The 25,771-nt window shown below is 47.2% G+C and overlaps 3 protein-coding genes across 14 annotated transcripts in view; 2 read left to right on the forward strand and 1 right to left on the reverse strand.

Moving 5' to 3' along the window:
* The window catches only part of FLVCR2 (FLVCR heme transporter 2), a 36,511-nt gene extending 19,953 nt beyond the window's left edge, over positions 1-16,558 (forward strand). The window contains exons 6-11 of one of the 3 annotated variants that reach the window (XM_042048009.1): positions 6,643-6,753; positions 7,184-7,289; positions 7,757-7,868; positions 8,285-8,340; positions 9,951-10,050; positions 14,986-16,558. In XM_042048009.1, coding sequence (XP_041903943.1) covers positions 6,643-6,753; positions 7,184-7,289; positions 7,757-7,868; positions 8,285-8,340; positions 9,951-10,050; positions 14,986-15,011 — 511 coding nt within the window. In that variant the 3' untranslated portion in view covers positions 15,012-16,558. The other 2 variants (XM_042048010.1, XM_042048011.1) reach the window with 2 other exon arrangements.
* A 539-nt stretch (positions 16,559-17,097) lies between these two features.
* On the reverse strand, positions 17,098-19,645 carry ERG28 (ergosterol biosynthesis 28 homolog). Of its 2 annotated transcripts, XM_042048014.1 has the most exons (5): positions 19,412-19,645; positions 19,135-19,225; positions 17,777-17,895; positions 17,529-17,627; positions 17,098-17,389 (listed from the first exon to the last, which is right to left on the reverse strand). In XM_042048014.1, the coding sequence occupies exons 1-4, from the start codon at positions 19,542-19,544 to the stop codon at positions 17,548-17,550; spliced, it is 423 nt and encodes a 140-aa protein (XP_041903948.1). In that variant the 5' UTR covers positions 19,545-19,645; the 3' UTR covers positions 17,098-17,389; positions 17,529-17,547. The 2 variants fall into 2 exon arrangements, with proteins under 2 accessions (XP_041903948.1, XP_041903946.1); XM_042048012.1 differs by having other exon boundaries at positions 17,098-17,627; positions 19,412-19,644.
* A 224-nt stretch (positions 19,646-19,869) lies between these two features.
* TTLL5 (tubulin tyrosine ligase like 5) overlaps positions 19,870-25,771 on the forward strand; it is a 127,038-nt gene continuing 121,136 nt past the window's right edge. For 8 of the 9 annotated variants that reach the window (XR_006019430.1, XM_042047997.1, XM_042048007.1 and 5 more), the window contains exons 1-3: positions 19,870-19,981; positions 20,496-20,625; positions 24,353-24,462. Coding sequence is in view for 8 of the 9 variants with exons in the window: in XM_042047997.1 (XP_041903931.1) it covers positions 20,546-20,625; positions 24,353-24,462 (190 nt within the window). In the remaining variant the exon portion in view is untranslated. Of the gene's footprint in view, positions 19,982-20,334; positions 20,355-20,495; positions 20,626-24,352; positions 24,463-25,771 lie in introns of those variants that run through there. The other variant, XM_042047999.1, reaches the window with a different exon arrangement.

Here is a 25,771-nt window from a genome sequence, read left to right on the forward strand (position 1 = left end):
GCAAGGAGCAACCCTGTGCAGTTGCAAGTTGGCAGTCCAGAGACTGAATCATTGGGAGGATTTGTAGGGAAAAAAATAGGGTTCTTCAAAATCCAATTAGTTTAAAGTGAAGTTTGGAGCTGTGTGTTAGCCAGCACTGGGCCCATACAAGGCCTGGTGTCGGTGGTCCCTAGGGAGGCTTAAAGAGAAGATGAGATGGCCCAGTAAATGCTTTGTCAGGGATGAGAGAGTTCTTGGCACAAGCAGAATCAAGACTGTACCAGACCATTTCTCAGCCCTTACAAACCAGCCTCTGTGAATTTTTGTCCAGCTTAATGAAAGGCACATTGAATCCAGTGCCCAGAGGCATTGTGTTGATGGTGTGTTGCTGTTATTTAGGGCAGACATAGGGGTTATTGGGGTTACGGGTGGACGATTCTGTGTTTGTTGCCCGCTGGGTTGGGAAGGCAGATCTGGCCAGTATACCTTACCATCTGCAAAGGGACAGTTAAGAGTCTTTGCTTGTCCTGCAGCTCCCAGTCCTCAGGAACTCAGATCTCAGTGAAACACCTCTGTAGGATATCCCAGGGGATGGAGAGAGTCTCCTGTGTCTTATACTGGGGTCCAACCAGCTTTTTGGTTTCTCTGCTGGCTTTGAGAACTGTGCTATAACCTGTTGTCTGAGCAGGTTGGGTGAGAGGCGATATGCTGGTGAGATGACTTGAAAGCAATTTCAGAGTTTTATTCCTTGCAGCAGCTTTTCATCTGGGGGAGTCTTACTGCCATTATCCTACCTCATATCTTGGGCCAGAAAAGCACATTCTCACTGTAGACAGCTTAGATTAATCTGGCTAGCTGTGAGCTTGCAACTTCTGAAGTGGTCTCTGGCCCCAGCTCCCTGTAAAGTACAGGGATCAGAAATAGAAAATTGTCTTCTCTAATAAGAAAGAATGGTAGGTGAGGACTTCTGGGTGCTGGGGAAGAGGAGCCAGGTGACAAATACAGAGACTGGCAGGTCATTTGTTGCTGTGTATAGATGGTTATGTGGCACTGAGTAGTTCTCATATGGGAGTCCTGGGAAATAAAAACACAGCTGTTAGAACTGCACTAGCTAACCATGCAATGTGACTTGTGTCTCTTTCCAGCCTAAGGCTAGTGGTAAGGTAGCCTCAGCTGGCACTGCTAGACTGGATGATCTTCCTGGTTCTCCATAAGTGAGCTTAGGTTGCAGCATGAAGGCTTGAAGAGCTTTGTGACTCACCATGCAGAGATGGGACTTGAAATTTGGTAGAATAGGAGAGATAGAAAAAACCACAAATCCTGTGCTTGTTCCATATCCCCTCCTTCCTTGGAGGGATCACGTAGGTAGGCAGAGCTGGCTAACAGTGCAGAAAAATAGGACTATGCCATCCATGGAGTTTATCCTACAGCCCCCAGGGACTATTGGGGGATAGTTTTAGCCTTAGGTGAGGAAAAGCCCTGCTAAGAATTCGTTCTCCATTACAGCCTACAAAATGGATTTCTGTGAAACTAGCACTTTTTTTTTTTTTTTTCTGAGTGCTACATAGTCTTTATTTAGCCCCATTTAAAAGTCTATTTAAAAAAACTGTCAAGATGCCAGATGTTCTAGGTGGGTACCCTCCCCCTTCCCTCTGTTGCTGAGATAGTGTCAAGAATAAAATGGTAAGCACATGGAAATGAGGAAGGAAAGATATCAAGTCCTTTTTTTAGTCAGTTTGAGGAGAGAGGGAAGCAAATGAATGGGATCCAGCTGTGACTGAGGGGAGCAGGGCAAGGTTAAGAACAGAAGGAATTGCAGAGCTCTACATGCATGTTTGATCTTTACTGTACCATCAGCAGTTCCTTGAAAGGGTGAGGCTGTGCTAAGTCAGGCTTTCCCCATCTGTCATGCTCGGGCACCAAACAGCCTTGCACTCTTGCTTTTATTTGGCGGGCAAGTCCCTGCAGCAACCCCAGCGCTGTTCTTGTTTTTGGAATAGCAGGCGCACATTTGGTCCATTCAAATAAATACATGAGTTATGTAGTGACGAGCGAGCAGTGCCAGAACTGGGGTTGTCTTTGGTGGTATGGCTTGTTGAGAACAGCCCATCTCTGAATCATAGAATCAGGAGAAGACCCTTAAAGTTTTGACATCAAGTTCCTGGTTCAGAGGACAGATGGGGTTTTGACACCAGGAGACTGTAGGGTAGTCTGGCTCAGAATGAGGTGTTTGGGGACTGAATTAATCATCACTTCTCTTTGGCTATGCTTTTCTTTTAAGTGCAGTGTTCACATGGCCTCAGGTCAAGCTGGTTGCAGTCAGCACTCCCTGCTTTTATTACTGCATCTCTATAAGGCAAGATGTCAGAAATATCCACCTCTCTCTCCATTGACTAGGCAGAGGACCCCAAGTAGTGTTTTAGGTCTGTACAGATCCAAAGTGCAAAAATTTTGGAGGAGGGAGGAAAGAAAATGGAGAATGGGGTGCTTGGGTCCCTTCCACTGAAAGGTGAGTGCTCTCTTAGCCTGACCTGCAATTTGGGCCTTCTTATTGTAGCCCTTTTCCCGGTTAGTCCTTGTGTAGTGGATATGTCATCACCCTGTTCTGCCATATGCCTTATATAAATAATACCAAGGCTGTCCTTTCTTCTGACCTTCATACAGGAAGAAAGGTGGCATAAAACTGGATGCCAAAGGATGAGGGTGTGGTGAAAACCAAAGCAGTCTTCTCCAATTCATCCCTTTCTCCAGCGTCTGACACCTCCGTGTCTTCAGCAATGAGATCCTTCTGGGAGCATAGGAACAAGGCCTTTGTTCAGGCTCATGTGCAGCCTGGAATATGCTGTCCTCATGCCAAAGCCTCTGGAGGCTATCTCTTATCCCCCTCCATACAGCAGAGCATCCTGGAGCTGCACACAACATCCCTGTGAGCAGTTAAAACTGTTGTATGTGGCTGTGCCCCTCAACCCACCTCCTGCTCCCTGCTTGTTCATTTGTTTCCTCAGATGTTGCTTGACTCCACTGTTTTTGCAGCTGCCGTTCCCTCTGAGTCTTGTCCTGTCACTTTTGCTTTCGTCATGCAAGTGACCTTGTGAGACAAGGCTGGGCTGGGCCATACCCATTCCTCACTCTGAGGCTTCTTCTGGAGTTGACTGAACAGCAGGAGTTGTGTTCTTCATTTCAGCCCTGTTCCCTGCTGGTGCTGGCCCTGTCTGGCTTTTTTTCCCCAAGGTTTCTTTTTTCTCACAGTCCCTTGTGTGAGCTCTTTAATCTGCCTTTTCAGAAGGTTTGGGAATATGACTGGAGGGCAAATGAATGTCAGGGTGGGTTAGGTTCATCTAAGTGACAGGCATGTCAGGTCCTTCACAGATCTCCCTCTGGCTCTGCCACAGAGACCTGGCACTGGTGCCTTCGTAGCAATGCTTCCGCGTGGGTGCACTGGGCTTCCTTTCCACACCCCAGAGCACAGGGTTGGGTTAACCCCAGTTTTTCTAAGGTAATGTGGCAGGATGCCTAACTTCCAGCCTGTACTCACTGCACTTACCAGCCTAAAGTCTCTGTTCCAGAAAATGAAAATTGTCAGAGCTGTCATGGGAGTAGGTTGCTAAAAACATTAGAATGCAGTGCAGATGTCCTCTGTGAATCTGCTTCTCCTCCTTTGTGCTTTTCTCACTCCCATGAGATTTATGGCTATGATAAGAGGCTTATTAAGCTAAAACTGGGCATTTTTCCATGCCCTGGTACCCTTAGGGCCACAGAGCATTCTTATCCTCTGGTGAACAGGGTGTCAAGGGCCACTCCTGAGAACACCCTGCCCTCTGTGTTTTTCCCCAAAGGTTTTTGTTTCCCTATGCACCAGTGTCTACAAGTATCTCAGTTAAACCCTCTTCAAAATTTTGGGTCTTTCTTGGACTGCTGAGCACTAAATCTCCTTTTCTTTTCTTCTCCATCAGTGGTATGCTTGGAGGAGCAGGGTTTTGCTGAAGTCCGGTTTAGGAGAAGTCTGCTTGTGTGCTTAAGGCTGTTTCCTGCAGCAAGATTTGCATTCACTGCTGTCTGTTCAGATCCTGTGAGGGGCTGTGGTAAGCAGGCAGCAGTTCATGGCTTCAGGGTGCTTCCTGGTCTGTGATTCTCACAACACTCAAGTCCGTGGTCTTGTTCTTTCACAGAGGTCTGTTGATTAATTTTGTCCTTCTGCAGCCTAATGATTCAGGGAGGTCAGTGAGGAAAACTTGCTAGATGGGGTACCCATGGCAAGATCAGTTTTCTCCATTTTGTCTTCTACGTAGTTCTGCAGTTTCACTGAAGAACACCTTCAGGAGGCTGCCAGCAGCTATGAGTCTGCCTGCTCTAGTGCTCCATGGGGCACAGCGTGTTCTGGGAAATTCTCTCTTGCAGCATGACTAGTGACATAGCATCAATGTGAAACAAAGTCCTGACCACATCTGGTCACTATCTCATTTTTCACCTTTGCCTGGAGACGAGGGGTGAAGTACAACACCTGGCAACTGTCAGGACACTGAAGAAGATACAAACCACTTGGAATACTTGAACCATAAGCCTAGAAAACTGAGTGAGATTTTGTGTTACTATGCTGAGACCTCTGCACTGAGCCCAAAGCTGGCTGTGGTGAGAAAAAAATTATAAAACTCCCCATGGGCCAAGCGTCCCTGCTGGCAGTGACTAAACTTCCAAGGTCCACAGCCACCTCTTGGAGGCCTGCACAGTATTTTAGCACTGACTGCTACGCTACATATTGTGGAGACTCCTGTTTATGGAAGGAGTACCCAGTTCAAACTTGGTTCATATAGTCCAAGTACAGAACTGTAATTTTAGCTTTGAGCTCCTTTCCTAATCATCTCTTTTCTCCATGGCTGCTTATCAAGGCCTGGGAGGCATAAGAACTCACGGGACATACCTGAGGAACCTGTACTGAGCAGAAAAAGGCTTTTACTTGCATCTCTTTCACTCTCTGTCTGTTCAGTCTTTCAGCTCTTCTTCTGCAGCCTCCAGGCTCTGTGCCAGCCATGTAGCAGCTCTCCGCAACAGATTGTAACAGAAGTAACAGCTCCTTTATACTGCCTTCACAGATGAATTTTTCCCTCAGTGAAAACATTAGAAAGAACATATTCTAGAAATGATACACCACTGGAGGTTAAGGGATTTGACTACTCCTTTGATACGCAGCAAAATTACTCACCACAGCATGTTGTTTAGCCTTTCAATATATTAAATGAGCCTGGTGTATTGATCCATACATACCTTGTAAGTATGGATCAATAGCTGAAGCCTGAAATTGGCTTCTCAGGCCTGTATTTGGATAAGAATTGACATATGGGCATGAGCCCCCCTGACTGCAGTCATTGCAGCAGTGAGGGAGAACAGAACCTTAGCTGGAACAGTCTGGATTTATCTGTAGTAATTCAGTGTACTGGAAACATTTTCTTACACATTGTAATACTTACTGCCTACTTGGGGTTGGATTTTTGACACTGGTTATTTGCATTAAAAAGGAAAAGTGAAAATGGTTTGAGATTTAGTTTCTTCAGTAGAATTCTGGGAAATTATATAAACCACATTCTTTAATGGATTAAGATTTAAATTTGGGAGAAAGTACACAAGTAACTTGTGGTGATACATTTAACTTCTTCCTAAAAGACAACGATGAAAAGGTTTTATCAACTCTAGTAACAGTTCTGCTTTCAAAATCCTGGTGGAATTTCAGTCAGGTAAAGTACTCTCCTTTCCCCCCCTTCCCCCCTTAAAACAACATACTGTGAAGAGCTACTGCTGCCTCTTGTACTAGAAAGAGCCTTGTTTTTTTAATGTGGGAAGGGTTTTCTTGGTGTTTAGTCAAGGATGACAATTGCTAAATGTTGCAGTAAAAGCTGGCCTGGGCTGCTGCATGTGTCTTGCAGCAGTGAGTCCACTCATGATCCTTGTGTGGCCTGGCTGCAGGTTTGGCTGTTCCCAGGATCTGCCTGGCATGCCATGCCTCCTGAGCACGGGGTGTCTTTGTCTCCTCTGCCCAGAGACAAGAGCTTGTGGCTCAGCTGCTGTTGGCTGTGGAACTAGCACTGTCCCTGCTAAATGCTCACATGGCTTGAGGGTGAGGCTGTGAGGGCAATCTGGCGTGTGTGTCACCTCTCCAAGTACAGCAGGTAGTTTAGACAGCAGAAAGGAGCAGCAATGAAAGCTGTTTTGGACAGCACTAAAAAATACAGGCCCATAAGACTCTAGCAGTGTTGACACCTCTTTCCCTTACGTTCCTGCTTGAGAGTGCTTGATCTCCTCGGCTCCTGCTTATAAGTAAGCATATTCAACTCATCATAGTACAGAGGACGCCCAAGAAAGATTAATGATCTGTTTAATTGGCTCTTGTTCTCCTCCTCAAGTGGCATGTACCGTATATGACCAGGCACCTGTCAGCCTATGGTAGGATCTTCCTTCTTCTGCTGCCCTGCTCTGTGTGCAGGCTCTTCTGTGCTGTCTGTCAGTCCAGTTCCTCTGTCTGGGTATGAGTGTCAAGAGATTGTGCAACTTTTAAATTTTTTTTTTTAACCCATGTATAAAGCTATACCAAGGTCTGTGGGCAAAAGGGAGGACTGTATTAAGTAAAACCCTGACTGAATGAAGTAAAACCCTGATTGCTTTTTCTTGCAGGCAAACAACACTAGTTGTCTATATCATGTCTCTGGTGGGAATGATAGTCTATACCTTCACTCTGAGCCTGGGCCACCTCTGGGTGGTCTTTGTGACTGCTGGGTCGCTGGGGTAAGTTCATGTGCAGGCTGCTTTCCTCGACATGTGAAGTGCTAGGGGATGAGCAGGGAGGCAGAACTCCTGCTGTGGGAGGGACTGGGGAGAGCCATAGTATCTGAATGGCTCCTGTGTGGTTTAAAGACAAAATTATCTGCCCTTCCCATCTCTCACTTACATGTTTCATTAGAGTCAGGGACTATCATAACCCTGCTCAACTGCAGCCACCTTAATTGTTCCAGGTAATCAAGTGGAAGCATTTAGAAAGCAAATGGTACTCACAGCCCCATAGATGATCAGTGGACAAGAGTGAAAAGCACGTGGGCTGGCATGGTTGGTTGACTGTGCTGGGGGTGATGCCCCTTAGAGTTACAGTCTATATTGTGCCTCTTCAGTCTTCCTTCTGGCAGTTGCTGAATCTTCCTTTCTGTGTACTTCTTTACAGGTTTTTCATGACAGGATACCTTCCCCTGGGCTTTGAGTTTGCTGCAGAGTTGACATACCCGGAATCAGAAGGAACATCATCAGGCCTCCTTAATGTCTCAGCCCAGGTACGTGTGCTGCTTTCCCTTTGCTTACCCTTTTTAGGAAAAGAGATTAAATTGTAGTTCCAAGCCTTGAGTCCCATTTCTTGTCCATTATTGGTGTAATGTACTGCAGATCTAAGCACCCTGGGACGTGGCTTTATGAATGATGTTCCTCATGGCATTTCTCTAGTGGCATTCATTCTGTTTCTGTTTAAGAAAATACTTCAGGATGCCAGTCATCCTTTCCTTTTCCAACATACCTCCTAACAGTCCTGGCTCGTCTCCAGTGAGAGATGAGATTCCAGCCATTGGGGTCATCTGTCATCCCACTAGCTGCAAGGAGGTGCCTCTGGATGTGTTTATAACCAAACTTGAGCCTCACTAGACCAACTGTTTGACTGGCCTGTATGCTCTGATACTTTGGTAAAGATTGGAAAGAGTTTGGGCTGCTTTATAATAACAGTACAGCTTGACATTACCTTTGTTTGTAGATTTTTGGTATTGCCTTCACTATTGGCCAAGGGCAAATCATGGATCACTTTGGGACAAAGGCAGGAAACCTCTTGCTTTGTTCCTTCCTGTTCCTGGGGACCATTATGACAGGTAATTTAAATTTTCAGTGTTCTGCTCTGACTTTGCCTTGGGCTTGGCATATTAATTGAAGGGCTTTTGTGTGTGGTGCCTGCAGGAAAGGGCAGAGCCCACAGAGCAGTCCCATAGCAATGCTGTTCTTCTTTAAGCATCTGGTCTGTGTTACAAAGAAGAGCCAAGGCTTTTTGCCCTGTCTCTGGCTGGGGTCTCAAAGTTGCACCTTCTACATGCTGCAATAAAGAATCTCTATCCTGCCTGTTTCAGAAATGCTCTCAGCCTTGTACAGGAGGGTGGTTTCCCTTGCTCATTGTAATGTGTTCCCATCTCTTCTGGGGCTTCTGCTGCTCCTTTGAATCATGGGGAAAATGATTTGGGCATTGCATGGTGACTTGACTGCCTTCACATCTCTCTTCCTCCCTCTGTTCCAGCATTCATTAAGGCTGATCTCCGAAGACAACAGGCCAATTTGGAAAATGAACAGACAGTGAGTAAACGCCCCTTCAATCCTTGCTGTGCTGCTGCTATTAGCTCAGGACAACACCCAACCTCTCACCTTTCTAGGAAAGGGGGTGGCTTGTGGGGAAGCTCCTTGTTGGCATTTTCAAACAGGTGAATGTAATCCCAGCTCTGCCAGCTGCTGGGGCCTCTGTTTGCTCAGTGTTAATGTCATGTAGAATCTGTAGGCTCTGGTCCTTTGGGGTTCTGCAGGGCTTCACACAACTTCATATTGGCTAGGGCCAGTTGTAGGGCAGTGCTGTGCTCGCTTCTCTCCCTTGACAATGTGTTGAGGCCTTCAGTGCTTTGCTCTGTTTTAGAGCTGAGTAACTATTATTCTAGGCCCCTAGGCTGGCAGGTTATTCCTCTTTCTTCTTGCCATGAGCTGCCAAGTGAGGTTCAGTGTATGTGGCTGGAGGAAGCTAAGGTGACAAAGCCCAAGTGAGGGCTTGAGCAACCTGGCTGCTCACACTTTGCATAGTGCTGCCAGTGAGGCTGCTAGTTCATATTTCCACACCAGAGCTGGGGTGTGATGTCCCTGTGGCATGCTGTGCAATAAATGCAGCTGTTAGCACGTGGAGAAGGCCTCTGGTGAACTAATTGCAGTAGATACTCTCAGAAGCTCTCCCTGCAGGGAAAGGGAGGGGACTGGTTGCTTGAGGCTATTTTCTGTACTGCTCTGGGCTCCTCTTCTAGGATGTTAGCAGCGTTATCCACTCAACGTTCAGGAAACCATCAGCAACCATGACTAGCAAAGTGTGAAAATCTCAGTTCTCTGCTGGTTTGAGTCAGCCCTATTCAGAAGACAGTGCTGCCCTCCTCCAGTGCTGGTGGCACTGTGAGTTAAATTCATAACACGTATGTTGAAGGCCCAGGAAAGGACCTGAGGTCCTTTGGCAGTGAAGGTGATGCCTTCTAGTGGTAAGGTCATTTCCCTTTGTCAGACACTTCTCTCATCAGATGAATTGTACGTTTTTGCCTAAGCCATTTTTAGTATAAATCTTTTTCAGTCTAAATACTATTGTAAGAGCTTGCTGCTGGATGGGGAAGAGCATTGCGACCAGAGCAAAGGTGGTGCAGGTGTCATTTTTACAATCCTAAAAGCCTCCAGAACTGACAGTAGTAAGAACCAGAGGGATGTGTGTGAGATAACAGGTCTCAGTCAGTCAAAAATTTCACTGGCAGCTCCTTTCCCCTGAGGAGACATGCTCTGAGGAAGTCATGTTGCGCACCCCACCACACCCCCAAATGTGTCCTCCACATGGCTGAGCTCACCTGAGTACTTCTCAAACTTAGTAACCAACCGCAGGTGCTCGACTGACTGAAGGTAGGCTGAATCTGGTGTTCTGCACGAAGATGGATGCCTCAGCCAGGGGATCAGCTAGCTGGGCTTGGGCATTGTGTGCTGCCCTTGTGGAGAGCTCTGACGAAGTCAGATACTGGAGCTTTTCTGTGTGGCACAGCTGCCTTACACATGCTTGGGTGATTTTACTGGTTCCTTCCTTTGCCTGTTTCCCTTTCTTATTTTGCTCCGCTTTCATTTCTTTTCCTACTTGCCTCCATATTTTCCGGGATGGTGACTTGTGACTATCTTTACAGAGACTCCAAGGCAGCAATCAGATCATGGATTATGGGACTGTAGCTTGTAACTCTAACCCCATCAATTCCCACTCCTGCTCACTAGCTTATACACACCAAGGTAGGAGAATTGCACTAATCTACTTCTCTGAACACTCACGGGGTGGCACAGGCACCAAGCCAATGGCATTTCTGGGGTGACTGCAATGACTGTCAAGTATCAACAATCTTTCTGGCCTTCTCGGGTACTCACTGAGAGGAAAGACGAGACAGCCTCCAAGAACCTAGTGGAGACTCCCCCAGATTCATGTTAGACATGAGATGTAGGGATTCACCTAGGTGCAGCAAAGCAAAGCCTGGTGCTAGAGCAGATGGAGAACTGAACTGTTGGTCATTTGTTAGGGAGAGGAGGTGCACACATCGGGAGCCTCTTCTCTGACATTATTTTTACAGTCCAGATTCTTGGCTTGGGGTGATACCAGGAACCCTTTAAAGAATTGGCTTTGATCACACCCAGGGTGCATGGCCAACTTCAAGACAGAAGTTTAAAAACATGTAGCAAGAATAGAGTCATTGGGTTGGTGCCTATAAGAATGCCTAAAAATTGTAAAGCTCTGTGCTTGTTGATCTGTGAATCTCACTTCGCATTTTCTCAGCTGTTGCTTGGGGTGCTACGCTTTAGTACTCACTGTCCTCTGCTTCACACTGACAGGCTGGTCTACTAAGTTATCCCTGCTACCCTTTGCTTTTCAAGGTGTGATAGACTGTGTGTAGCACTTAGTGTCACAGCCAACAGGACTAACAGGCAAAAGCGGAGTGAGTCCATTGGGAAAACCAGCCTTAACCCTGCTATGACTAGGGCATGTGCTACAGGCACCATGAAGCTGCTATGCTTTGATGGAAGTATGAGGAACAGTCCCATGGGCAGGGAAAGATTTGTCTCCAGGCTAAATGCATCTGAAGTTGTCTTCATGCTGCAGACTGGCAGTTTTAGCAGGGTATATGTGTGGTGTTGATCTGGGACCAAGTTGTTGAGAAGCTGTAGCTGCATGATCTGGGAAAACCCACTTGGGGTATACTGGAACTTTTTGGATGCTGAAATTTATGTCATAGCCTTTGTTAGTGGATGCAGCTTTGTACAATTGCCAGTGTTACTACTCTTATCCTGATTGCAAAACAGACACTGCAAGGGAGATTCAGGCATGAGGCTGTGTATGCCCTGTGTCAAAACTGCTTCCATAAAGAACGATGGGTCATTTTTGTAGGAGAGTCCTTCCTGAAAAGAACAGAAGGCCCAATATGGAGAGTGGATCTATTTCATAGGGAGGTCTGTGCTTCCCTGGGATCCAGTTTAAAGATGTAAAGAGAAAGCTTCCTACCCTGGTAGAGCCCTCAGATTATTATCCATTATTGATTTTTCAGCTGGGCAGCAATGAAATCCCAGAGAAAGATAGGTCCAACTTGACTAACCTGATCTCCTTCTGTGGCAGGCTGACCCACCTAGTGGATGAGGGGATATAGTATTAGTGGATGTAGTGTACCTGGACTTAGTAAAGTCTTTGGCACTATTTCCCACAGCATTCTCCTGGAGAAACTGGCTGCTCATCGCTTGGGCAAGTATAATGTTTGCTGGGCAGGAAACTGGCTGGATGACTGAACCCAAAGAGTGATGGCAAATGGAGTTATATCCAGCTGGCATCAGGTCACCAGTGGTGTTCCCCAAGGCTCAGTATTGGGGCCAGTCCTGTTTAATATCTTTGTTGATGACCTGCATGAGGGGATTGAGTCCACCCTCAGTCAGTTTGCAAACCAAACACCAAGTTGGCCTGGAGTGTTATTGGAGGGAAGGAAGGCTCTGCAGAGGGACCTGGATAGACTGGATCTATGGGCTGAGGTCATTTTATGAGGTTAAACAAGGTTGAGTTCTGGGTCCTGCACTTGGGTCACAACAACCCCATGCAGTGCTACAGGCTTGGGGAAGAGCAGCTGGAAAGTTGCCCATTGAAAAAATACCTGGGGGTGTTGATCAGCAGCCACTAAACATGAGCCAGCACGTGCCCAGATGGTCAAGAGGGCCAGTGACATCCTGGCTTATGTCAGAAATAGCATGGCCAGCAGGACCAGGGCAGGGATTGTGTGCCTGTACTTGGTGAGGCTGCACCTTGAGTCCTGTGTCCAGTTTTGGGCCCCTCACTGCAAGAAGGACATTGAGGTGCTGAAACATATCCAGAGAAGGGCAGTGGAGCTGGGGAAGGGTCTGGAGCACAAATCCTATGAGGAGTAGCTGAAGGAGCTGGGGTTGTTTAGCCTGGAGAAAAGGAGGCTGAAGGGAGACCTTTTTGCTCTCTACAACTACCTGAAAGGAGGTCATAGTGAGCTGGGGATCAGTCTCCTCTCCCAAGTAACAAGTGATAGGACAAGATGAAACAACCTGAAGTTGCACCATGGGAGATTTAGATTGGGCATTGGGAAAATTTCTTTACTGAAAAGGTTGTCAAGCATTGGAACAGGCTGCTTAGGGAAATGTTAGAGTCACCATCCCTGGAGGTATTTATAAGACATGTAGATGTGGTTTTTAGAGACATGGTTTAGTGGTGGACTTGGCAGTGCTGGGTAAATGGTTGGACTCGATGATCTTAAGAGTCTTTTCCAGCCTAAACAATTCTGTGGTTGTTGCAAGGAGAAGATTCAGAGTCAGTTGTCAGCTTCCAGAGCATGCAGAGCTGTAGAGTTGTGCAGATCTCACACTTTCCGCTGAAGCACTGTACCATTGGCTGTGTAGCAGTTTGTCTTCTATTGGTGCCCTCATCTGCTTGCTAATGGTTATAATTAAACAAATGCTGTAGTTAGAAGATTAAATTAGCCTAATGGCATTGTGTACACCTTGTCCTCTATTAATTAAGCTGCAGTGTGGTCCCAGCAATCCTCCCCACTTTTGTCTGCCTCAGTTCCCAGAGCTCCAGTTGGGTTAGCTTTCTGTATCTCAGGACACTTGGATCAAATGCCTGTTTTACGTGATAATGAAGCTTTTTGTGTGCTGCCTTTGTTGTAAATGCATCTGAAGCCATTCCAATATTGTGCCTTAAGATTTCATAGTAGTGTCAGTTGATTCAGCACACACGTTATACTCACGAATATGCTGTGTACTGCTTGTGACTTCAGCATCCATGCAAACTTTTTTGTATTGTTTCTTTGCATTAAGAAAAAGCATCTTTGCTGATCTTCCATGGTTTGTAGCACATGGATTTTGTTGGAAGCTGCACCATGCTTAGCCTCTAGTGAAATACTGCCAATAAAAAAATGCTGGAATTTTGTGTAGTAGGCACAAACAATGTCTACCCATTCTCTGCTTCCCAAACTTCCCTGCTCCATTTCCGTGCTTACTGTGTGGCAAGCAGCCTTCTCCTGTCCCAAAGCCATAGGCAGGCCATTGCATGCCCTTTTCCAGTACTGTGACTCATAGCTGTGAGAGCAGCCTTCCTTTCCAAGGTGGTGGAACCCTGCATACTTTCTGGTCCTGTAGCTCCACAGCAGATGACTGGTGGTGAGACCCCAGAGGTGCTTGGGGAGCCTGTTCAGAGTTGCTTGAGTGCTTCCACGATGCATTCTGGTGGAGTTTCCTAAGTCTAAATGTAGATTTCCCCTTTTTCCTACCTGTGGCACCTTCACACATCCCCCTACCCTTCCTGCTTGTTGAAGTTCCCTCTTTGCACTTCCTGGCTTTTGCTTCCAGCTTTGCTTTGAAGCTTTCCTTATCTTACTCCTCTGCTTTGGGATATTGCTGCTGACTTCTGTAAAACATTTTCACCTACAGATTGTGTAAGAGCCTACACAAAATGAGACTGTTTCATATCTTTTGCTTCCATGCTGCCTGGACTTCTCTTGAACTGCACTGGGGATGTGAATCTCTTTCCTGTGCACCTCTGATTTCTGCCTCAGATGTCAGTCTTGCCCTACAGTGAGTAAATTCAGAGCCCAGGCTGCAGGAAACTTCACATTCACCCTTAGAATTCTACGTGCTGTCTTCTGAACTGGTGACAGCTGGGCTGTCTCACTGTAAGCAGAATCAGAACTTCTGAGAGGTATCAGAAATGCACTAGGGGAAGAAGAAGTCTCGAGTTTAATCCTAACACACCCCAGAGAGGCTCAGAAGCTGAGCTTGTCAAACTCCACCCAGGAAGGCTGAACTGGAATTGCCATCATTTGGCTGTTCCATGAAGCTGAGGATAGGGTGGTAATTGGGCAGCGGTCTCCATTTTCCTTGCTTTTCCTCTGGGAAGAGCTCCCTCCATCTTACGGTTTCAAGAAATCAGGCTAGTTCTTCTACAGGATTTATGGAGAAAAAGACTTTTGTATGTTTGCCTCTTATTTCTTTAAGATATGAGTAATCAACTTTGATGAAGGCACCACTCTGTGGAATTACCTCAGCTGTAAATCTAAGCTGGGGAAAGGGAAGAAGCAGGACAGAGCGTGCCAGCCCTTCAATGGGCATTGGGGGTGGGGATGAAAAGACTTGAAGATGAGCAAGACAAGCAATGTTTCTGGGAGTTGAAGAGGCCTCCGACATGCTGGAGTAAGGACACAGAGGAGCTAGTTGTTGTGCTGAGTCTCCTGAGGATGTAAAGGATGCAAGTTCTCTCTGGTGTTTGCACAGACACTGTGCTGCCTCATGGTGTGGTGTTCCGAAGCACATTCCCTTGCCCAGGGAACTGGCCCTGCAACTTCATGCTTTGAGGCTGAGCTTGTGTCACAGTGAAGTATTGTTGGTGAGTTGGCTGTGGGTCTGATACCTCTGGTGGTCTGAGGACTACAGCAAATAGCTTAAACAAAGTTGGACGTTGCAAAGTTGCCCTGCTGCCCCAGTGCCCCTTGCTTGGGCAGTCAAAGTGTCTAGAGAAGGCAGAGGGAACCAACTGCACTCTCTGAGGATGGCGATTCTTCTTTGGGGATTTCTGCACTAGCAGGGAGCTATGAACTACCCAGGCTCTGGCCAGCTGATATCTCTGAAGCCTGGCCACCCAGGATCCTAACCATATTGTTTTTCTCTGACTTGCAGAAAGCATTGCCAGAAGCCTTCTCTAATACCATAGTCCTTGAGGAATCACGGCTGTGAAATGGAGGGGAAGCAGAGCTGGGAGATACAGCCCGCCTCATTCCCATCTTTTCTGCCTGCACCATCCTCCTGTGCCATGCACCCCATGGGAGTGGGGCAGCCTCAGGACAGGAGCCCAGTGAACTGCTTGTGGAGAGTGCGAAAGAGCAAAACAAGAGGGGGATTGCTTTCTTCAGTTTTATCTTTGCATCTTGCTGTTTTGGAGACTTTGGTGTTTGGGAGGAAAAGTTGGGAAAATCTGCTCTGTCCCCCCAATCCCACTATGTCTGCTTGGGAAAAGCACATGTGCTGAGAGAAAGGCCACAGTACCAGGCTAACCCTGAGCATGAGGGTGGCACCTTGCATGTGGCTGTGACATGAAGGGCAGAAGCTGGACCACACTTACTCTGTGAGCAGCCCTGGAAGAGGTTTCAGCTGGCTCTCAGGAAGAGGGATTGCTCTGCCTTGGTTCCCATGATGCTGTGTGTTGCACAGGTGGTTGTAGAGGCCTCAGTACATCACCAGCAAGTGCAAAGCAGTGCACTGGCTGCTGCCAGCTCTTTTTTTATTATTTGGCTTTCCCAGATGAAGCACTCTTAATCTGGATAAACCTCTGCTTGGAATTCACTGGGGTTGCCCTGATGTTCCTATGTATTAGGTGTAATTAAGAGATAGCAATATGCCTCCTCCTAGCTCAAGGCAAGGACTGGTTCTGCAGCCTAAATCTAGCTCATTACTACATTAGCAGCAAAAGGGAGTCAACCCAAAATTTCCCTGGGCTGAGGACTGTGTCTTCCTCCTTAACAATAAAGTGCCTTTTGCATGTATCAACAGTACATACAAACTTTTGTGAAGTGTTATATTGAGAAAACCAGCCAAGGCTGTGTTGCTCTTCACAGCCACAGAGAGGGGTATGATAGGAATCTGGATTTGCTCCTGTGTGGAAGCTTCCCACTTCATAATAGAGAACAGGAGAAGGTGCCCACTTACCAGCATTTGTGTCTTACAGACACTGCCCCTCTGTATGCTGTTTATCTTCTAAACGCAATTGTAGATCCATTTTATCGCTTCTCCTTCCTTTCCAGCATCCCACCCCTGGTGGAGACATCAAGTGTCCTTATACTCCTTAAATCATGCAGTTACTTATTTGAGGCAGGGGACAAAAGCTATACCAAGGTGGAGTGGTTAAAAATACTCCTCTCTGACATACTATTTTTGACAAAACTTCTTTTTTTGTGAATTTTTTTTTTTTATACATTACATATTGATAGAGCCTGAGTTCAGTAAGTGCTTAGAGAACACTCTCAGGCACATGGTGTGATTCCTAGGGATCCTGTGCAGGGCCAGGAGCTGGACTGTGATCCTGATGAATCCCTTCTAATTCAGCATATTCTATGACTGAAGTCCTATCTTTGATAGTTTGGGATTGAGGATGGGGGTTTAGAATGATTTTCCATACAAATTTCAATGTAAAATATAAACATTTGAAGTGTACAATGAAACCTGACACATTTGTATTAAATGGTTGAAAACACTCAATATGTGGCTCATTTAATAGCCCGAAATGTTGCAGAATGGCAAAAGCATCTTTCTGACCAGTGCTACTGCTGTGTTCTTTTCCTCCCTTTGTTTTTCCTCTTTCTTCTGCATGTGAATTGTCTTCCCAGCTCGGAGTTCCTGCTGGTTCTTTTCTGCATTCTGTGTGCTGCCCACTGTTTTGGGCATTATTTTCTCTAGGTCTAAGGAACTTGTTCCTGTTTTCTCCATCTTCTGTAGTTATACTAGTTATATACTGCTTCTGTAGTGTAGTTACTCACTACACAGGTAGCTCAGTTCTTGCTCACAGATGCATAGTTCAAGTTTGCTGTCACCAGCATGCTGCAGAAGAGAGAGCTGTTAACACCCCTCTTCATGTGTGTTACGTGAGCAGTTAGACCTGGAACTTTGTGGCAAGGAGTCAGGGAAAGGTAGGTTTGCTCTGAAGAGATGATGTATTCTGCAGCATACAGTGGAAGCTGCTGTTGGCTCTGATCCTCTACCCACTGCTGTGTAGAGAGAAAGACAAACATACCACACTGCAGTTTTTTGTCATTTATTAGAAATGGCCCCTGGGGCCACACACATTCAAGTTACACAGCAGTGCCAGGGGTAGCAGCCATTCACTCTCTCTGGTCTGAAGTGTTCAGCAAATCCTGGATAGTTCTGCACCTTGTCCCCACAAGTACACTTGGAGAGAAGTTCTTAGTGCTCTGGGCATGCCAGAGACTTGGCCTGCTACCCAGGGAGTCAGTCATCAACTGCCTCCCATGAGCTTTGACACAAACTCCTCTGGGACTTGGTCTGTGACATCAGTCAGTTGAAGCGTTGCCTGGACAAGACAAAAACCACTTGGTAATGACAGTGATTGACAGAGTCCAATATTGACCCACCAGTGGGACTGGTGTCCTGGAGAAGCTCAGCTGAGCTTTTGTGGAAGTCTGGCAGTGAGGGTAGAAGATGCCACCAACCTACATAAAGCCCTCAACTTCAGTTTTTCTTCTTGTTTTGTGATAGCGCTTCTACCTCCAGGTACTGCAGCCCAATCAACATCCCCATAATAGAGAAACCTGTGATAGAGATACAGGATGAGTTGAAAATGCTGGACAAGAGCATCCCCTCCCACCATCCCCTCAGCTCACAGCTGCATGGGGAGTTTTTCTGGGGTGTCATAGCTCCAAGGAGAGTTTGCAGGGGGACGATGCAGAGCTCCACTTACTTGCTACCATGAGGGGTGCCATAACTCCAATTGTCAAGGCTGCAGTGTGGTATATGAAGACCTCGGAGAGGAAGTGAGCAAGGGCCAAAAAGAAGGTGAAGAGCGTGATGTGGTAGAGGCTGTTGAAGAGCAGAAAAAGCAGGTTATCATATCATACTCTGGGCATGAATATGGCTGAGTGGAAAAAAAAGGCAAACCTGCACGCTGCCCCATCTGCTCTCATTGGCAGCACAGAAGGGACTTTGTCTCTTGCCTAGTGAGGTGCAAAAACTCCCTGGGCAACAGCTGGGAGGATAATGGGGCAGTGTGTTCAAAGGTGCATTGAAAGTCACAGGCATTGTCTGGCCTGAAGGCAGGTGAAGATGGGAGAGCATGAGCAGGGCACCAGTGCAATAAGAAGTATGTGCACACACAAAAAGAAGGTGAGAACTGGATGAGCAAAGAACTAGGGGTGACAGGACTTGGCTGATGTCAGGCTGCATCACCCAGTGTCTTCCCACCTGTGCTCTGCTACCCTCTATGGGCCACAGCTGTTGAAAAGGCAGCAGGTCCAACAGATGCAAGATAAAACTCCTCAAAGAAACAACTGACTCTTGGTAACTAGCATTGCCACCACCCCTAAAAACATATCATTTAGTCCCTGCACCTCCCTACCTTAGATAAGCCTAGGCAATTCAAGCACATACTGCCAGGCAAACTGTGACTTCTGCTGTGGGGCTGAGGGAGGCAGTGACAAAAGGGTTTTAGCAACCTCCAATAAAGGCTTTATCTACCACAGACCTCAAGTCAGGTTGCTTGGAAACCCATCTCAGAAACATTTCTATTAGCACAGGGAGAAATGGTGTGTCTCCCACTCAGCATCAGGCTGCACCTCAGGCCTTGTCCTCAGCCCCAGGTAAGAGTGCGGGAAAGAAAGCAACCGGTTAAGACCACTGCAATGGGCCACCTAAAACTGTCCCAGTCTTTAGCTGAGCTGTCATAGCAAAAGAAGTATTGAGCATCAGTCACACTACGGCATTAGCAATTGTTTCATTAACAGGGCAGCAACACCATTCAGAAAATGCTTTCCAAGCTGGAGCTCAGAAATCTGTGACATTAAGAAGTTCTCAGATCTGCCACTTTCTGACTGAGCTAAGAACAGAAATCAAACGCGGAGGCTGTCCCCACAGAGGCAGAAGGGGGCAGCAGCTATCACACAAATCCTACACTCCTATTTGAGCTTCTTCAGGGGAATGCTGTCAACACTATAGAAAGTTCAGGAACAGCTTATGATTCCCCACCTCCTCTGTGCCGCCCTCTAAGCTCAGGCTGTGACTAGCAAGCAAACCTATGGATTTCTTGGGTACTGCTTTACATACGTCCTGTTACGAATGTCGATTGCGCAGAGGCAGCGGATCACTGATGATAAAAGGGTCCAGACGCCGAAGGTCCGAGCCTGGAGCCCGTTCACTGCGTAAAGAAGGAGGGAGCACATGGAGACCACGCACGGCCCTGCCTGCCACCCGCAGTCCCGCCGTGGAGGCGCACTCCGGGGCAGTAGGCAGCTCCCGGGCCCCAGAGGTGGGACCCCGAGGAAAGCCCAAGGCCCACGGCTGGAAGGAGGGCGCCAGGGCGGCCGGCGCGCGCGGCCCTTACCGAGGCCGGGGCTGGCGGTGTACAGCTTCTCCGAGAGGAAGCCGTGATCGCGGAAGCTCTGCAGGGTGTTACCGGCGGCGATGACCGACACCATCACCAGCCAGCTGCGCAGCACGTTCAGGAACCGGCTCATCCTCTCGGCAGGCTCGAACCCCGCCCGCCAGGCCCAGGACGAGTCCCCGCCCGTTACCGGCGGCGCTCCAGCGGCGGCACCAGAGCCCCGCCCGCGCCACCTCCCAGCACTCCGATTGGCCGCTGCGCGCCGCTCCATGCGCGCGCCACGTGACGTAAGACCGTGTCCCGCCAATCGGGTCCCTCGCCGCGCGGGGGGGGCAGTCCCGCCCCGTCCCCGCCTCCATCCCCGCCCACCTCGTGGGAGTAGGTGGGGCGGTGGCAGGGTGGACTCGAGTGCGCCTGCGCAGTGAGGCGGCGGGGGCGCCTGCGCGCCGGGGCGGGGACGCCGCCCGTCGGTTGTTGTAGTAACGGGGAAGCGGCGGGAGGGGCCGGGGCTGCCTTGTGCGCCCGGCCCGGCCCGGCCCGGTCCGCCCCGGCCCGGCTGTGCGGGGACAGGTACGGCGAGCACGGGGACTTGTTGCCTTGGGCGCTCCTCACCGTTCTTGCTTCTTCTGGGGCCGGCGGAGGTCGCCGTGCTTGGCCTGGTGCGGAGTAGGCCGGGCCGTAGCTGTCCCTTCGGGCCGGAGGGCCGCTCCTGAGCCGGTGGAGGCGTTACGGTGTCCGGCTGTCCCCAGACAGCAGGGCGGGCTTGGCGGGCGTTTCCCGTTGGGGCCGGGCCGGCCTGGCGTGGGTCTGCGGCCCGAGGCGAGGCAGGGCAGGGCGGGGCGGGGACGCGCGTTACCGGTAAGCGCCCGAGTGGCTCTCACGGGCAGGTGCGGAATAATCTGCTGGAAGGTGGTGCTTCTTTCTGCGCTCTCAGGGCTCGGAGGTGATGTTTGACAGATCACAGAGGTTTAACAGACTTGTTGATAGTCCTTTGAGAAATATGTACTGGCAGGAGGCGGGAGTTACCTGGTATCTCTCGCAGTCCTGCTCAGCTATGCATTCCTGCTTTTAATCCTTACTGTAGGTAGCTGCTCTTGCAACTGGGACTGGGCTGTATGAAAACTCCCAGAGGAAATGCCGGTTGGGATGGCTAAAGATCTGGAGGAAACTGGCTCATCCTCAGAGGAGGAAGAAGATGCTGTAGATGAACTGGAGTAAGTAGAAAAAGAACTTTCTATGTCTCTGTGCTTTCTGGTGGATCTGTAGTAATTTGAAAAGACACATGCATTTCTTACCTTCCTACCTATGAAGTGAAAGATGGTTGGTTTAGGCCTTAAGCCTATGGGCAGGCTGCCAACAGCTGCAGCGTAAAAGACCACCACATGCATCAGGGTTGAATGTGCAGCTTTTCTTTGGCTGCTCTGAAGTCCATAGTTTCATGGATTTCTTTCTGTCATGTTCCTAAGCTGGGAACTTTTTTGATAATATCAAAATATTGTCCCTTTGTTTTCTTTTTCTTTTTTTTTGGCATGTGTGTGGTTTTTGGATTTTTTTTTTTTTTTTTTTTTTACTGCTGCACAGATTAGAAATCTGCTGTATGGTAGACTGATATATATGTTTTATGGCCTTTTTAAAAAAACTGTCTTGTGATAAATCAGCTACTAGACTTCGTATTTCTTACTAGTAACAAGTCATAATGTTTGTTCCATCTTTGTTTAGCAACTTCTTTTAGCTTTGCTTGTGAAGGAATTGTTCCCTTGTTCTTTCCCATAGTAGAATCCCTTTTCTGTTTGACCTGGACCTACTTCACTGTGTCCTGTTAGGGTTTTTTTGGGTGCACATTGTGACTGAATGCTCAGCTGCAGACTACAGTGACTTAAGACATTTAGAGGAATGTTACTTCATAGCAAGTCATTGGCTTGGGTTTGCTAGATCCTCATGGATGGAAAGGTCCAGAACTAACTTCACCTCGAATGTAACTGTAACAGTACGTCTGCATCAAGTGACGGGGGGTCATGCTAGGAATGAATGACTGTCACCTGGAGGATTGAGCCTTGCTGCAAATCCTCAGGACAGGCTTAGTATAAACTCCTGTCCTGTTGCCTCAGTTCATTTTCCACTTACATAAGGCTCTGGCCTGTAGTGTAAATTCTGGAAGCTTCTTGGGTCCCTTCCAGTCTGAATAGCTAATTATACCCCAGGTGTAGGTTTTTTTAAAAAAATATTTTTAGAGGTAGCAGAAGCAGTTGGGAGTGCTGTGAGGTTAATTTGTCTGCATGATAATGGTAGTAACTTTGTTAAGAGGACCAAGGCTACCCTTAAGAGCCCTTGTCCTAGCATCAGGTAATTGCCCTTACATCTCTGTTACTTTGTTCTAAGTGTTGGAAGTGTTTTGTCCTGTGTAGCTTCTCCAAACCTTTGGTAGACAATGATCTTTCATATTCTATAGACAAATCCTTTTGTATATCTCTGTCAGTCTTTGTATTTCTTCTTGTTAGTGTAGATAGAGAGGTCTCTCCAACCCGTCAGTCTCTGTTTTCTGTTAACTTTTTCATGTTTTTAATTTTCTTGCGCAGTGGTAATAAACAGCCCGAGTTTTATTTGCCTAGGAGGGTTGACAGTTTTTCTTTATGTAATCCTCGAATTTGATATAACAGGTCTTAATTTTTTTTGGTGTGTCCTTAATTTCTCTGAGGAGATGATATTTCCTAGTGTAGTCTTGTTTTGTACAGAACTGATCACTGCATTTCAGAGTCTGTAGCTTAAGTGGTGCACTGGGGGGCATCGTTCTTGAATTCTGGGCTTGCATTCCGCTGTATCTGACAGGAATTGAAAGGGAAGAATACACAGCTTTATCCATTGTGTTGAGCCAAGTCTGTTCTAGTCTCTCACACTCTTCATTAGTGCTTTTTTTGTGCACTTCAGACTCCAGTATTACAACCAGGCAGACTACACTGATCTGTGGTTCTAAAATTGGAAGCTGGAACCTGCATTGCAAGGTCTGGTTGTGTGGATACAAACAGTTGTGGTTTATTGTGAATTATAGATCTTGTTTTCAGGCTATAAATTCAGAGAACTGTAGCTGTGAAAGCTCATGAGACTTCTCCTAAATTATACCCAGTAAAATAAATACAGAACTAAACAGAATTAAACAGAACTTGGACTGGCAAGACCAACTCAAAAAGAAGGTGGTCTAGAAGACTCCCTTTATAGCTGAGTACCAAGGGTGCTGTATTGCGGTTGAGTGGCCAGGTTTTGGTAGTGGGAGGGCTACAGGGGTGGGTTCTGTGAGAAGTTGCTAGAAGCTTTCTCCGTGTCTGACAGAGACAATGCTTCCATATGGTCCTGCCCAAGATGGAACCCAGGAACGATGGTAGAAACACCTCTGTGATAACATATTTATGAAGGGGAAAAATAAGTTATTGCATGAGGGTAATAGTGCTCAGAGAAGAGAGGAGTAAGAATATGTGACAGGAAGAACTCCGCAGACACCACAGTCAGAGGGCAAGGAGCTGCTCCAGGTGCTGGAGCTGGGACTCCCTGCAGCACGTGGTGAAGACCATAGTGAGGTAGCTGTGCCCCTACAGTCCATGACAATCTGTGGGGGTACAGAGATCCACCTATAGCTTGTGGAGGAGCCCCACACTCAGGTGGATGCCCAAAAGAAGGTTGGGATCCTAAGGGAAGCCTGTACTGGAACAGACTCCTGGGAGGGACCTCCAGACCCATGGAGAGAGGAGCCTACACTGGAGCAGGTTTGCTGACAGGACTTGTAACCCTGTGGGGGACCCATGCTGGAGCAGCCTGTTCTTGAAGTAATGCACCCTGTAGGAAGGGGAATGCATGCTGGAGCAGTTCATGAAGAACTGTAGCCGGTGGACAGGATTCATATTGGAGAAGTTTGTGGAGGACTGTCTGCTGTGAGAGGGACCCCATGGTGGAGCAGGGTATGGACTCTCCCTGAGGAGGAAGCAATGGCAGAAACAACATGTGATGAACTGACTGTGACCCCCATTCCTCATCTCCCTGCACTGCTGAGGGAAAGAAGGTAGAGATTCAGGAATAAAGTTAAGCCTGGGAATGAGAGAGGGGTGGGGGGAAGGATTTTTTAAGATTTGATTTACTTTTCATTATCCTGCTCTGATTTTGATTGGTAGTAAGTTCAATTAGTTTCCGCAAGTCGAGTCTCTTTTGCCTGTGACAGTAATTGGTGAGTGATCCCTCCCTGCCCATAACTCATGAGTCTTCCGTTAAATTTTTTCTCACCTGTCCAGCTGTGGACGGGAATGACGGAACAGCTTTGGTGGCTGCCTGGCATCTAGCCAGCGTGGAACCTGGAACCACCACAGATGCCTAGCATGTGTGTGTATAAGTCAGCACAGGCAGGGCTTAGGTACAACCACAAAACTGCAGCTGAAATGCAAAGAGTAGATTTCTTTTCGTTACCTTGCTGACTGGGGGATCGCCAAAGCAGCCTCAGAGGCACACAAGCAGGGAGGCAGGCACTGTGGAGCTTGGTCCTTGCTAGAGGATCACCGCAGCTGCTGCTCGCACCTGTTTTTCAGGGATTCTTGCAGGTGTATTTTACCACTGTGCTTTGACTTTGCCCACAGTAGGGCAGGAGTCTCAAGCATGTTCGATAGGGTGCCTTAAAGTCTACTGCAGTCCTGTGCTATCTGACCTCAGATACTCCACTTGTGAAACACACAAAGATAGACAACAGTTACAATGTTGCATGTATTTTTCTACACCCAAGCTGTAAGTCGCTTAAACATGTTTACAGTCCTCCTCGCCAATCTTCCACTATTTTCCCCAGTGTGTTTGCTTATGTCCTGTCCACAGGCTAGGTGGGTTAGGTAGGGAGACTTGCTGTGTCGTTATTGTAAGTAACTGCTGCATGTGTGAGGCTCAGCAGTTGCTTAAACTGTCTTGTCATTTCAGGGATCATCCGTGTATCAAGTGGACCGGTGGTGGCTGCAGGCGGGTCCCTGTCTTGGTGTTTCATGCTGACGCTATTCTGACTAAGGACAGCTACCTCCGTCTAATTGGAGGTGGGTGCTACTATGTGCCAGCTTTTGGCTTGAAAGCATGAGGTAAAAGTCTCTTACCTGGATGTTCTCTTCACTTTGTGGTGGGAAAAGGACATAGTAGGAAAGAAATTACAATCCTCTCTGGTGTCTGACCACTGAGACATTCAGAAATGCTTAATCCATTGGTGAATAATAATGTCTTTGGATTATGGTGTCTGTCCCTCCACTGGGCCCTGATGCATTTTGAGTTGGAACGATCTGCTTGCAAATTGAACTTGGAGGCCATGCTAGAACTTAGAACCAGGATATAAATTCACTATAGCTAAGACCTTAAAATCAATCATTGCAGTGAATTTCGAGAGCATTTCACTGGGAAATAAAGCAGACAGCCCCACAGTTGAACAATAATAAGCTGTAGTAACAAATTCCTGAGTCTACAGCCTCGTAACTGTGAGAAGGCCATAAACAGAATAATTGCTGGCAGCATTTGACTTGGAAGACAAAACCTGTCTAGTGTCAAATAAGGGAGAGACTCTAAAGAGGCCAAACAGTCACTTTGGATTTGAAAAGTTAGTACTTGTGGGTGTGTGCAGCTTAGAGCTCATTCTGGATGTGCTGAGTTGGAGAAAAGCTAAAATCTACTCAGCTTCTTTTTGTGAAGGTGCTGACACTTTTCTTCTCTTGCTTTTTCCTTTCTTAGGTAATTGGTGCTTTCGTTTCTAATATCCTATCCAAGCAGAAATGCTTCTGGCTCATTGGGGTAAGGGGTGGAGAAGGTGGTTTATATGTGGAAACTCCTGCTCCTTTTCATGTGAGTTAAAAATATACTTGGGTGGTGCCAGAAGCTGATGGTAATTGTAACTTGCATTTTTACTGGAGCGTGGGGTCTCTTCTGCTTTTTCTCACATGGTTTAACAAGTTTACTGCTGAATAGTGCAACTTGTTAAATTTCCTTCAGCTTTGTCTGGTTCCTGATCATGATACTTCCTACTTTTTTGACTTATTTTTGTTGATAGAACATATTTCCTGAAGTTTAATCTAATCTTCGCCCTTTTATTCTCAGTTTGAATGAAATTGTAAAATGCCTTTTCTAGGCAGTTCTGTATTCTGGCATTGAAATTTCTTTCTCTATTGTCTTTGAAATCTTTTATGGATTGCCACATCCTTTTATATGACAGCTGACCTCTAGTCTTGCTACTTGCTTTTGGTTTATCTTGTACCTCCAGGGCTGCTTACTGCTTTTGTTTTTATGACTTTCTACTTGCATAGTGAGTTTATCTTTTTATTTCCTTGTATTTACTATTTACTTTATCTCCTACTGTATTTGCAG

The sequence above is a fragment of the Corvus kubaryi genome, unplaced genomic scaffold, assembly GCF_017639235.1.
Source record: "Corvus kubaryi isolate FWS band 111438036 unplaced genomic scaffold, C.kubaryi_AGA036_p1.0 66, whole genome shotgun sequence".
In the NCBI taxonomy this organism is placed as follows: Eukaryota; Metazoa; Chordata; class Aves; order Passeriformes; family Corvidae; genus Corvus; species Corvus kubaryi.

Bases quoted from the DNA above. Each gene is read 5' to 3' on its own strand.
- ERG28 (XM_042048014.1), bottom strand. From the start codon at position 19,544: ATGAGCCGGTTCCTGAACGTGCTGCGCAGCTGGCTGGTGATGGTGTCG. The intron at 19,226-19,411 runs GTAAGGGCCGCG...TTCTTTACGCAG, and splicing joins CACCGCCAGCCCCGGCCTCG to TGAACGGGCTCCAGGCTCGG. The intron at 17,628-17,776 runs GTAAGTGGAGCT...TCTCTATCACAG, and splicing joins GGCACCCCTCATGGTAGCAA to GTTTCTCTATTATGGGGATG.